At 47.1% G+C, this 13,919-nt stretch overlaps 1 protein-coding gene across 1 annotated transcript; it reads right to left on the bottom strand.

Annotated features, from left to right (window-relative positions):
- Positions 1-3,873: 3,873 nt before the first annotated feature.
- Positions 3,874-10,813, bottom strand: LOC132396289 (C-C motif chemokine 19-like). Its single transcript, XM_059973817.1, has 4 exons — positions 10,698-10,813; positions 6,940-7,072; positions 6,109-6,204; positions 3,874-5,791 (listed from the first exon to the last, which is right to left on the bottom strand). Exons 1-4 carry the CDS (start codon positions 10,756-10,758, stop codon positions 5,782-5,784), a joined length of 300 nt encoding a protein of 99 aa, XP_059829800.1. The 5' UTR covers positions 10,759-10,813; the 3' UTR covers positions 3,874-5,781.
- Between the last annotated feature and the right edge of the window lie 3,106 nt (positions 10,814-13,919).

The raw sequence follows: 13,919 nt of genomic DNA, 5'->3' as shown, positions 1-13,919 counted from the left end.
CCACGTTGCATCATCCTGTCTTCAGGATACATTTTTTCTTTGAGAAGGCCTTCCGAATTCCTCCCAGAAACTCCAGTCGTTGCTGCTCTGTCGTTCATCCTTGTTAATGACCCTTTCAATCAACTTTGACCAGCTCATCTCTCATGCCTCTGTAATTCCCTTTACTCCACTGTGACACTGATACTTCTGACGTTAGCTTCCCCTTCTCGAATTTCAGGGTGAATTTGATCATATCGTGATCACTGGCCCCTAATGAGTTCCTTTACCTTCAGCCCTCTAATCAGTTCTGGTTCATTGCACAACACCCAACCCACAATAGCTGATCCCCTAGTGGGCTCAGCCATGAGCCGCTCCAGAAAGCCAGCTCGTAAGCATTCTACAAATTCCTCCTCTTGGGATCCAGCGACAACCAAATTTTCCCAATCTCCTTGCATCTTGAAATCCTGCAGGCCATTAGGATTCTGAACTCCCTGCCACATTGTATTCGAAGTGTCACTGGTTAACCTGTTCCATACCTTATAATATTTAATATTAATGCACTTTATTTGTGTATGATTCATCTGTAGATTTTATCCTTACCTTCATAAGTTATTGCGTGTTATGTGTACTACTATGCCTTACACCCTGGTTCGGAGAAGTGTTGTCTTGTTTCTATAAACTTTATATGGTTATATACTGTACGTTATATACATGTATATAGTAAAATGACAATAAACGACTTGACTTGATCTGGACAACTGAACCTCTTGACCATGTCTGCATGCTTTTATGCATTGAGCTCCTGCCACCTGATTGGCTGATTAGATATGTGCATTAACGAGCAGGTGTACAGGTGAACACTGGCCACTGAGTGTACGTTGTGAAATTTCTAATTCTTTGCATCAGTACTGTGTAATACATAAATAAAACATTACTATATGTTACACTAACTTTTAAAACCTTAGCCTGAGCTCCCTACTTTAGACTTCCCTTCTCTGGGAAAAGACTGTGACCTTTCACCTTATCCATACCCCTCATGATTTCATAAACCTTGATAAGGTCACCTCTCAGCCTCTGCTCCAGGGAAACAGTCCCAGCCCGTCCGGTCTCTCCTTCTAGGCTTTACAGTAAAGTAGCGTCAGCATCACATGGTTCCAAGTGTATTGTACCTAACAAAGTGGCCACATTCGAGCTGCGAGGATGTCGAGTAGATTAGCGTTATTTATTTGCCGGGGTGTGTGAGAGAGCAATTTATATTTCTGTGGCACCTCCCTAATCCTGATCAGAATTCTCCAGAACAATGGAGTGATTGAAAACTGTACCCACTGCAATGATGTGGTAAAGACTGCAGGGAAAAGTTCAAAGTAAATTTTATTATCAGAGTTCATATTTGCCAGCACATACAACCCTGAGATTCATTTTCCTGTGGGGCATACTCATATATAATAATAATCAATGATCAATGAAAGGATCAATGAAAGATCAACCAGAGTGCAGAAGACAACAAATTGTGCAAATGCAAATATAAATAAATAGTAATAAATAATGAGAATATGAAATAACAAGATAAAGAATCCTTAAGGTGAAACTATCGGTTGTGGGAACACCAGAAATAGAATGAGTGCAGTGATCCCTTTTGTTCAAGAGCCTGATGGTTGAGGGGAGGTAACCTGGTGGTGCGAGACTTGAGGCCCTGACGGCAGCAGTGAGAAGCGAACATGGCCTGGGAGGATCTCTGAGAGTGTATATAATCCAAGCCTCCAGAAACAAACTTGTGATGAGATGTTTGGAAGGGTCAGACTTGCACTTGAATGCTCAAGGCAGAGAAGGTTACAGAGCAAGTGTCGAGGTAAGGAATTGGTATTGAATCACGATTGTTTAACATCATTTCCAGTACACAAGTGTAAAGGAGAAGAAAATAATTGTTACTCCGGATCCAATGCAGCATAAAGAACACATTAATAAAAAATGCGACAGATTGATTGTTCGTCCACAAAGTGACGCTAAGCACAGGAGTGCCTGTACACAAGGTGATTGAGAGGAAATGATAAAGTAGTGGTGGTGGGGTTTGTGCAGGGGGTGGTTAGTGGACGAGGATAGATTAGGAATTGAAGGGCCAATTAGAGAGATGATTGATTAGTTTCATTTGTTGCATGCACATTGAAACATACAGTGAAATGTGCTGCTTGGTTAAATCAAATCAAGTCAGTGAGGAGTATGCTGGGCAGCCTGTAAGTGTCACTAGCCTAGTATGTCCACTCACTAACCCGAATAACCTAGTCTTTGGGCAGTGGGAGGAAACCATGATACCCAGAGGAGAGCCACAAAGACATGGGGAAAACATACAAACTCCTCTCAGGCTGTGGCGGGAATCGAACCCCAATCTTACAGCGGTAAAGCATTGTTCTACCTGCTGCCCCTGCAATCTAATAATTCTATAAACTACTTACAGAGAGTCATTGTAACTCAGTAATCTACTTGAGTAATGTTTGAGTAGTTGGGGTTGCCAGGACCTCTTGTTCTCAGTGACAATAGGTTTTATACCTCAACTTGCTTCTGCCTATCAATTCCCCTCCTCTCCTGGTTCCATCATAAGCCTATAAGACATAGGGTCAAAATTTGTCCATTCAGCCCATCAAGTCTGTTCTGTCATTCCATCCTGGCTATCCCTCTCAACCCTATTCTCCTGCCTTTCTCCCCACAATCTTTGATGGCATGTCTGATCAAGAACTTATCAAACTCCGCTTTAAACTTACCCAGTGCCTTGGCCTCCATAGCCGTCTGTGGCAATGTGTCTCTCTTCCACCCATTAAAGATATTTATCTGGAGCACTGCATGCACAGGGTCCTTCCCATCTGTCCAACAGTCTCTGTCCCCTCCCATCAGGCAGGAGGTACCGTAGCATTAGGGCAAGGACTGTCAGGATGGGAAACAGCTTCTTCCTCCTGGCGATGAGACTACTGAACTCCCTGAAATATCCCAGGCCTCATCAAGTATGAAGGGCCAGTGGCATTATACTGTTTATTTTTAACCTGTATGTTATATACACATTATTCATTAATTTATTTATGGTAATATTACTTCATGAGTTGTGCATGTGAGTTATATGTACTGTGTTGAGCACTTTGGTCTGGAGGGACGTTGTTCCATTTGGCTGTATGTGGCTGAATGGCAACAAACTGAAGTTGAAGTTGAACTTGAACTCCACCAATCACCTACCAGCCTCCGTCTCACTCTTCTTTCTCACCCATTTCTACCTGCAATCATCCCTGTACACTCTTGGTCCTGATACAGGATCTCAGTCTGAACCATTGCCCATCCTTTCTCCCCATAGATGCTGATTGACCTGCTGAGATTCTCTAGTAGATTATGTTTTTGCTCCAGATTCCAGCATCTGCAGTATTCTGTGTCTACTCTATGGATTAAGGACCACAGGGGGGAGGTTTTGTTGTTGTTCAGACCCTGCTGGGGCAGAAGTCACTAACAACACCTTGCCAGAGCCCTCTGTCCCAGGCCAGGCTTTCAAGTTGCCCATCGAAAATCCTTCCTTTCCTAGAGATGAGGCCTGTGGCGTTTCTGTTGATGTTTCTGTGATTCTGGGTTTTTATGGGATGGGATTGCTGGTCCCATTTGCGGCTGGGCTTGGGTCTGTCCACGGTGGAGCTGGGAGGGTAGGTGGGCCTCAATTTAAAGTCACACCAGAAAGACCCTCCCCTGAGTGGCAAGATTGAGGCGTGAGTGAGACCTGGAAGCAGCAGGGTGATGCTTGATTCTGCACTCCTGTGGAAACACAGTATGTTTGTTTCCAATCTGCCTTCCCCCTCGCTCGAATCCACCCCCTCACGGCCTCTCGTCCATCACAATGAGAGAGCAACAGAGACACTTCATCAAAAATGCCTTTAACTTGTTTATTCAAATTAGCAAGCCAGAAGAAGATACATGACTTCTGATCTGTGAAAGTAAGTGTGAAGTGTTTATTTCACATGTAGAAAAATACAAAAAAAGTAAACAGCTACATTTAAAGTTGATCAAACTGAGGGGATTTCCAGAAGCATATTTCTAGAAAATTCCATTTTAGGATTGATATCCCTGGACACAGAACCTCTGACCCATGACTCCATCTGCTCTTGCATGTTGGACTCATCACCCCTGGCATCTTCCTGAAATATTTGCTGTGACATTCAAACCAACTTCAGGAACATTGGTTCTCTTCTTTATGGGTCTGGGTTCTGACTGATCTTCCGGTCTGGGGATCAGGGACACTTGGACTAAGATATTAATTCAGTTACAACCATTCAATGGGAAGAAGTTCAGAAATCTATTCCATCAGACAATGAACTTGTCCAGATAACTTAATCACTTCACAAATGCATGGCTGCACTTGAGGCATTGCGTTCAGTTTTGGTCACCCTGCTATTGGAAATACGCTATACAATCGTGTTCTGCGTTCTATATTAAACAGTCCCTTTGGCCCACTTAGTCTGTGCTGAATTATGGTTGTGTCTAGTCGCATCGACCTGTGCCTGGACCTCCCCTTCCAGTCACGTACAGTGAGCTGTCAGATGTTCAATAAACTGGGAAGAGTGCAGAAAAGATTTACAATGATGCTGCCAGGACCTGAGTAATAGGAGGAGGTTTGACAGGTTGGAGTGTTGGAGACTGAGATGACCTTCTCGAGGTGTGTAAAATCATGAGGGGCAGGGATAGGGTGAATGTTCTCAGCCTTTTTCACCAGGGTGGGAGTGTCAAGAACTAAAGGGGAGAGGAATAAAATTTAATTGGAACTTGAGGAGATTTTTTTTTCCCTGTGAGGGTGGACTCCATGTGGACCGAGCAGCCAAAGGCAGGTGCGATAATAGCTTTTAAAAGACAGTTGCACAGGTACACTACATGGATTTGAAAACTTTAGGAGGTTATGGGCCAAATGCTGGCAATGGGGACTAGTTTGGATGGGACATCTTGGCCAGCATGGACCAGATGGGCCGTAGGGCCTATTTTCACGATGCAGCACTCTACAACTTCTGGGATGAGGAGGAATTTCTTCAGCCTGAGGGTGGTGTATCTGTGGAATTCATTGCCACAGATGGCTGTGGAGGCCAAGACACTGGGCGTATTTAAGGCAGAGATTGATAGGTTCTTGTTTGGTAAGTAGGTGAAGGGCTACGGACAGAAGGTGGGGTCAGAAAACTGAGGGGCAACACAGTAGCATAATGGTTAGCATAATACTATTACAACGCCAGTGACCCAGGTTCAATTCTGCCGCAGTCTGGAAGGAGCTTGTGTGTTATACCCAGAACATGTTTAGGTTTCCTCTCAATTCCAAAGATATATGGGTTAGTATGTTATCTTTTCACAGGAGGCTGCACAGGCTCGTTGGGCTGAGAGGCCCTGCTACTGTGCAGTCTCCAAATAAAATTCAAATGGTGGCATAGACTTAATGGGCTGAATGGCCTAATTCTGCTTCGATACATTATGGTCATATGGCCGTCCATATTCCTCATTGATAGGGATTATACTGAACTATAGATATTACAAGCCAACAGGAGCCAGAGAAAAGCATTGCCCCATTCACGTTTGGGTGTTACGAGCCAGCAAGTCATTATGAAGTGTTGCTCCAGGAATGGGACTGGGATTATATTTTCCAAGCAGATAGAAGTACATTCACATTGGCACGGGATTGTCTGAGAGAGCTTCTCACAACACAGGTGAAGATGAAAGATGCTGTAGACTATGTTGGTTCCCGATGAGGGCCGCGATACTTCTACGTCCCCTCTCAATTCAGCCTGTGCACTGTGCTTTCTTCTACTGTCCACTGGAGAGAAAAGAGTGAAATTAGGAAAAAGAACACGTTCCACTGACCTCAGAATCTCTGGTGGCGATGAGGAGGTGTATGGAGTAATGGTAGATCAACTGTCTGCATAGTGCCTCACCAACAACCTTGCACTCAACATCAGTGAGATCAAGGAATAAATTGCGGGCTTCAGGAAAGGGGAAGTCGAGGGAACATGCAGCAGTTCTTATCGCGGGATCAGCGGTGGAAAGGGTGAACAGCTTCAGGAAGGACTTGCCCAGCGCTGGGCCCGGGGATGAGGTGGAAAGTGTGTCTCTGGAGGGTGAAGCCTCCCCTACCTGGAGCTGTGGACTCTGTCGCACCACCTCATCAGCCTTTTCACCCAGTGTGCGGTGTGCGGAGCGCACAATTTTCTGTTTCTCACCGTGGTGAAGCTGCAGCAGGATCATTGGCAGATGAGAATCTGTGTGACTGACCTCCGCCATCCCACATCCCCAACATCCCCCCCCCCCCCGGCACTTCACCTTACAGACAGCCCCGCGTTACGGCCCTTCAGTTACGGTAACCCGGCCCTCAGGGTATTGACAAATCATTGCCCAGAAAGGTGACATACAGAACAGAATTCGCTCCGTTGGAATAATTTTACTAACTAAAATGGGAACTAAATGTTAAAATCAATCCTTAAAACATTAGCGTTTCTTGGCACAGGTGCAGATGTGATGGCCTCCTATTCAGGAAAATCGCCATGTTTCCAGGGAAAGCATTTCCAGGGTTTGTATGATGGCTTGTATGTCATTGTGGCCCAGTGTGCTGGCCTGCCTGCGGTACGCCCTGTGGCACCCACAGTCCAACAGTCAGTACCGTGGGCAGAGGGTGATGGCTGCTGCAGTGGAAGAGCCGGTCCTGGGGACAGATCATTTGAGCGAATGCGATGGCTCTAAATCTGTGGGAACTGGCGCAGGCTTGTTTTGTGGTCAAGTGGACTAACTCCATCCAATCCTCCCTCCCCTCCCTCCTTCCCTCTAACTGTCCCTTCTTCCTTCCAACTCCCCCCTCTTTCCCCCTTCTTCCCTCAAATCTCCCTCCCTCTTTCCAGCTCTCCCTGACTCCCTCCCCTCCTCCCTTCACACACTTACTCCTCCCTCTCCGCACCCCTCCCTTGTACTCACACTATAGCTGGGATCCGGCAGCCGAACACTTCGCTCTGCACCTTGTATCCGGTCACGATCCGCCTGGGAATGACCTTGTTGCTAACGTCCAGGCAGCAGTCCGAGGCTGCGTCATCTCCCCGGCGGCTTGACACTGAGCAGGAGGAGCACAGACCTTTAGAGGGTGTGGGGGTTGTTCCATTTGACGTACACACATCGAAACATACAGTGAAATGGGTCCGTTGCGTCAAATCAAATCAGCGAGGGTTGTGCTGGGCAGCCCACAAATGTCACCACACTTCCGGTGCCAATATGGCATGCCCACAATTTATTAATGCTGACTGGTACAGCTTTGGACTGTGGGAGGAAACCAGAGCACCCGGAGGAAACCCTCGTGGTCAAGTCAAGAACAAACAAACTCCTTACAATCAGCAGCGGTGATCTTACTTCTGGTGCTGTGAAGCATTACACAAACCACCACGCTACCAGTTTACTAATTTATTACCGTAGTTCTGACAGGATAAGATGGACTCTAGACCTCACAGCCTCATTTGGATCTCACCCATTGTTATCTACCTGCACCGATTTCTACAGCTCTCTGCAACTTGACACTTTATTCTGCATTTTGTGACTGCTTTACCCCGTGCTACTGCAATGCACGGCATAGTGAACAGTCTGCAAGACTAGCTTGCGTACAATCAGATGGACTCGAGACTTACAATCTGCCTCATGACCCTACACCTTATTGTCTACCTGCACTGCACGTTCTCTGTAACTGTTATTTATTCTGTTATTTACTCTGTAAGTGTTATTTATTTACACTTTATTCTGCCTTTTGTTTGTTACCTATTTGTTTTGTTTCTCGGGCAAGAATGAAAACAGTGATTTGATTAAACGTTTTAACTGATTCATGTTCATAACGGGACATGCTGGATCTGAGGCAGTGCAGTGTAATTGATTTACCTTCCTCTACCCCAATGCAGGACAAGCTTTTCACTGTATCTCAGTACAAATTTTACTTATTTAGAGATTCAGTGCAGAACAGGTCCTCCTGGCTATTTGAGCCACACTTCCCAACAACCCACTGATTGAACTGGAATCTAATCTCAGGACAATTTACAATGAACAACAAACGTACTGACTGGTACAGCTTTGGACTGTGGGAGGAAACTGGAGAGCCGGGAGGTAACCTACACACACACATCGAAAGAATGTACAAACTTTCTTACAAAGGATACCGGAATTGAACTCCAACTCAGCAAGCATCGTGCTAACTGTTACGCTACCATGGAACCCCACATTCTGTTATTGCTTTACCCTTCTCTACCTCACTGTAATGATTTGAACTGTATACGGAGTAGCGGGGTGGAGATACGTCTCTACCAAAGGAGGTATAAGGCACTCCTTCTCTTTGCTAGTCTACAGGTCACCCTTGGGCGAGGTGTAGCCCCTGCTTTGCCCCTCGATCAGGGTCATGTGAATCCATGGGAGCAGGTGGTGGATGGTCGTATGAGCAGCCGGTGCAGATCACAAGTCCTGGTTACGTGACCACTGACACCAGGCAGACAGTCTCTGAAGAGTATTGATAACGGCTGGGGCCACCTGGTTTGTAAAACCTCTGCCCAGAAGAAGGCAATGGCAAACCACTTCTGTAGAAAGATTTCAACCATGGTCGTGGAAAGACACGATCGTCTTCTTTCATACAGCACGAACGATATACAAGACAAGCTTTTCTCTGTATTTCAGTAATTTACCAATTTCAGTTCCAGTTCCAAACTGAGTGTGTGTCTGTCGGGAAGTGAGGCAGTGGTGGGAAGGGGATCTGCAGGGACTTCCCGTCCCAGGGTGTGTCTGTTGATGGCGTTAGATCAGAGGGGATTGTGTGGTACTCTGCTCGATATGTAAGCCCTGATACCTCTCTGAGCCTTAAGGGATGAATACTTGCGCCTGTTCCCCTCCCCCTGATGACTCAGAGCCTGGAGCACTGAGGCATTGTAGGAGAGTGGACGGCTGGGGTTGTACCCTGAGGCTGAGTCCAGTAGGACAATAGAGTGGGCCACGGGAGAAAGGGGGCGAAGAGGAGCACCGGAGGAGGCGATAGGCAGGCGAGGGGTACCAGAGCGGGGATTCAGTTTTGAAGGTTATTTCTTTAATGCTCCCTTTGGATATCCATGTCTTACGATGCTCTGGGGCTACAATCCTTGTCACGGAGGGGATGCAGGAGATCTAATCAGGGTTCTGGCTGCCCTTTGCTGCTGAAGGAACAGAAACCATTCAGCCATTATCTGCACACCTAGTCCTAGTCATTTAACTGAGAATTGGCCCCTTTGGCCCATCGAGTCCACACTTGACCATCTGATCATTGCACCGATCCCATTGTACTCCTCCTACAGATTTCCCTCCAGTAGGGGCAATTAACCTGCTGATTTGTTTGAGGAAACTGGAGCGGCTGGTGGGGAGAAACCCACGTGGTCACAGGGAGGACATGTAGACTCTACATGGGCAATGCCGGAGTTCGTGATTGAGTTCGAGCCTGTCAGGCAGAGGGTCCCCACTGTGCTACTGGGGGCAAACAGGCTGCTGGTGTTCCTGTCTTGAGGGAGCTGGTGGATGCCAATGCACGGGTCTGCAAGGTTACAAAGCATTTCAGGTGGTGCTGGGGATGGTCAGGGTGCTACAGAAATATCCAGGGAGTGGGGAGGGGGGAGAGAGAGAGAGAGAGAGAGAATTACAGGGGAGCAAGGGTAGAGGTGGGAGCAGGACTGATGAGATTATTCTGTCAAGCAAGCATTGAGCTGATGGACCAAATGGTCTCCTGTCAAAGGACATATCATCAGAGTATAGGCTGTAATTCACATCCCAGATACTAAACCTCCAAAACTGATTCCCCACTCTGGCCTTACTCCTACCTCCTCCTCCCCTGCCTATCATCTCCCCCTGCTGCTCCTCCTTCCCTCCCTTTCCCCCATGGTCCAGTCTCCTCTCCTATCAGCCCTTTACCATTCCCACCCACCTGGTCCCACCTATCACCTGCTAGCTTGTACTCCTTCCCCTCCCCCACCATCTTATTCAGGCGTCCTCCTGCTTCCATTCTGATCCCGATGCAGGGCCTCATCCTGAAACATCGACTCTTTATTCATCTCCACAGATGCTCCCTGACCTGCCGAGTTCCTCCGGCATTCTGTGTGTTTTGCTCTTTATTTCCAGCACCTGTCTAAAACTGATCTACCAGGCCAGGGTTTGGGTGTTGGTATACAGGCAGAGGAAAAATTGTCCCTGTGTTTATTGATCTCGTTACCGGGGATTCAGTGTCAGGAAGACCCTGTCACTTTCATTAACCTAGTGCAATACGACTTGCCTCTCTTCAGATCGATGCTTAATGATGTCCAGGTCCTGTCCTATGTTTGTGTGGGTGGAGGGGGAGGTTGTGCGATAGTCGAGAGGACTGGGTTAGGGTTAGGAATAGGAGTAGGGTTAGGGTTAGGAGTGGGGTTAGAGTTATGGCTTTGGGGTCACGGTTAGGTTTAGGAATATAATTAGCGTTAGCTTTAGATCTAGGAATAGGTTTAGCATTATGGTTAGGATTCTGGTTAGCATTCGGAATAAGATCAGTGGAGGAGGATATTTCAACCTGTCCACTCAGACTAAAGTTCCTTGGATTGTCCTCCCCTTCCCTTCTCACAACCCCACCATTACTTTCCCCTCTTCCCTTCTCACAACCCCACCATTACTTTCCCCTCTTCCCTTCTCACAACCCCGCCGTTACTTTGCCCCCTTACCTTGACTGAGGTGGAGCAGTGCAACACAAAGTAGGAAGGCGTACAGGTTGTGAAGGGTCATGCTGGCTCTCTTCGGCAACAGGAGCTGCACAAGTGAGTGTCTCTGTTGAGATGTTGAGGAGCTCTCTGCCAGAGCCAGGGCTGCCGTCACTATATACAGAAGCTTACTTTCAGTATGACTTTCAGTATTAACTCTTCAATTGCTAATTCACAAAGTGTTTAAAGAGAAAGTCTAGATAACACTGTGGGTCTTCTTCGAGGTTCACCTGCTTCACCAAATCTGTGGGGCTGGGTGACTATGAGTCGACAGAGTGAAATACAGCATAGTAAAGGGCCCAATAACACCTATGTGAACAATAAGGCATAGGACATTTGGCCCACCGAGTGGGGCATGACGGGTAAGGTTCAGGCAGTGCACGGTGCTCGTTGGGTGGTCTGTGTTCTCATAGTACGACTCTCAGTCGCAGTCTGATCCCCACCTGAACACCACCCTCATCTCACCAAACCAACCTTGCAACTTGGTGAAAAATGGCCATCGGTCTCTGCACAGCAAGATCCCAGAAGAGGGTGGGTGAGGGTAAGCTATTGGTGGAGTGAAGACAGAGGACACCTATGCATCCCACTGCATATTCTCCCTGTTGTTCACTGTTTCAGCTCTACTCTGAGTCACCTTATATGTGCTTCCCCAAATATAAGACTATTGAATGGTCTCTCTCTCTCTCTCTCTGTACCTCCCTCTCGCCACTTCCCCACTCCCTCCCCTCCAACTCCCTCATCGCCTCTCCCTCACCCTCTCTCTCTCTCCCTCTTCTGCAGACTGCACTGCTCGTTGACGCAATGACATATTTCACTGAATGTCTTGATGCCTTCTTCTTCTTGTTGAGGATTGCTCTCCTACTCGATCTGGGCCAAAGGCTGAACAGGTCTGCGCCTCTACTTTCTCCACACGATGCCTAGACAAAGGTCCTTCCTTTCCTCGGAATGAGATCCTTGGAGCTTCTGTAGCTCTGGGTTTTTATGGGATGGGGTTGCAAGCCCCATGCCCACACCCTCTCCCTTCACAGCCGGGCTTGGGACTGTCCATGGTGGAGTTATGTATTCATGTATATGTGGCAAATAGAGACCAGGTGAGGTGGAAAATGGGTTGTTGGGGGAAGGGAGCATGAAGCAAGAAAGGATAGGTGGAACAGGTGAATGGCTAATGAAGAAGGAATCAGATAGGAGAGGGTAGTGAGAAGAGAAGGGGTGGGAGGAGAGCCAGAATAAGGACTGGAAAAGAGTGAAGATGAAGTGGGTAGTGGAGAAATTACCAGAAAATAGAGAAATCGATGTTCATTCCCTCAGGTTGGAGGCTAACCAGATGAGGTGTGAGGTGTTTCTCCCCAAGCTGAGACTGACCTCACCGTGGCAGAGGAAGAAGCCGTTGATAGACATGTCAGAATAGGAATAGGATTTGAATTGAAATGGGTGGTCATCGAGAGATCCCACCTTTTGTGGCTTAATGAAATGTTCCAAAATCTATGTTGCATCTCACCAGTGTAGAGGAGGCTCACTGGACACAATAGAGGAGCCCAACAGACTCACAGGTGAAGTCTTGCCTCACCTGGGATTAGCTTAAATTGGCATTGTGTTTGGAACAGACATGGTGAGCCAGTTGCTGGGGTCCAGAACAGGTTCATGAGAATGATTACTGGAATGAAAGAGAGCAGCTTAATGTCTCTGGGCCTGTGACTGCAGCAGCTTAGAGAATGAGGTGGGATCTCACAGAAAATTGAATATTGAAGCGTATAGATAGAGTGGACAGGGACTGGGTGCTTCCTAAGGTGAGGGAGTTTTGGACCAGAGGGCACAGCCTCAGAATAGAGGGATGTCCAATTAGAACAGAGATGAGGAGGAATTACTATAGCCAGAGGGTGGTGAATCTGTGGAATTCGTTTCCACAGACAGCTGTGGAGACCAAGTCATTGGGTATATCTTAAGTGGAGATTGAAAGGTTCCTGATTAGTCAGGGCGTGAAAGTTTGTGAGGAAAAGGCAGAAGAATGGGATTGAGAGGGTTAATGAATTAGCCATGATGGTAGTGCAGACTTGATGGGCTGAATGGCCTCATTCTGCTCCTGTGCCTTATGGTAGCAAGGTGAGTAGTGCAACATATTACAGTGATTAAGGTTCAATTCCCTCAGCTGTCTGTAAGGAGTTTGTACGTTCCCCCTGGGAGTCTGGTTTCCTTGCACTTTGTCTCGATGGGCCGAATGGCTTAACTCTGCTCCTCTGTCTTATGGTGTAAATGGCCTGGTCCTATGTGATAATGATCTATGTTCTATATTTTGTCACACAGATGGACTATGGTCACAGGAGTGGCCGAGAGAAGGCCCGTCACTGGTGGAGTGATCAGGGCAATGGAATCGGAAGTGGTTCCTGTGCCTCTTTACTTTTCCCAATGGATTTCAATGGGGAAGATAGACCCAAAGAAGTTTCCAGGAAGATAGACCCAAAGAAGTTTCCAGGAAAATGAAGTTAATTCTCTGCCTCCCCCCAGCTCCCATTGCTGGTTCAGGGCATATTAAGACAGATAATTCCTTCCCGTTATCAGTCATTTAACAAAGATCACAGGGGATTTCTTAAAGACTTGGCGCTGGTCTTGTTGAGATCAAAGTCGAGTGAAAAACTCACTTGCATCAGATAAACAGCTTTCACATGGCAGACAAAAATTCAGCATATATCATACACAAATTTTACAAGATAGCGATGATTAGGGTTGTGCTAACAGGTGGAAGGGAAGTAGCTGTGTAGGACTTCAGGCTTCTGTACCTCCTGCCCGATGGGGACAGTGAGAAGACAGTGTGGTTCAGATGATGACATTACCATCTTGAGGCAGCACCTCCTGCAGATGTTACTGATGGTGGGGAGCGATGCACCACTACTTAGTATGTGTGGGGGGGATTGCAGATCCGTTGTGGCCATTTCACTGTATGGCAATGGCTGAAAGACCATCAGATACCCACACAATGTGAAAACTGACCTGTCGTAGATGAGGAAGTCATCCTTCTCGCCTTGCAGGAGTGTCCACGCATCAGGCAGATTCTCTTCCTGTTGGTACACTGGCAGGGCCCCTGACAGCTTTGCCTTCAGCTGCTGGTGAAGTTCACGGGACCTGTTTCCCTGGTGATTTACCACCATGTAGGAGATGTTCAAGAAACCCTCCTGATCCAGTCTCTGCTTC

Source organism: Hypanus sabinus, chromosome 7 (genome assembly GCF_030144855.1).
Source record: "Hypanus sabinus isolate sHypSab1 chromosome 7, sHypSab1.hap1, whole genome shotgun sequence".
In the NCBI taxonomy this organism is placed as follows: Eukaryota; Metazoa; Chordata; class Chondrichthyes; order Myliobatiformes; family Dasyatidae; genus Hypanus; species Hypanus sabinus.
Note: the sequence above shows the minus strand (reverse complement) of the source record. Positions and strands in the feature narration are given on the sequence as shown.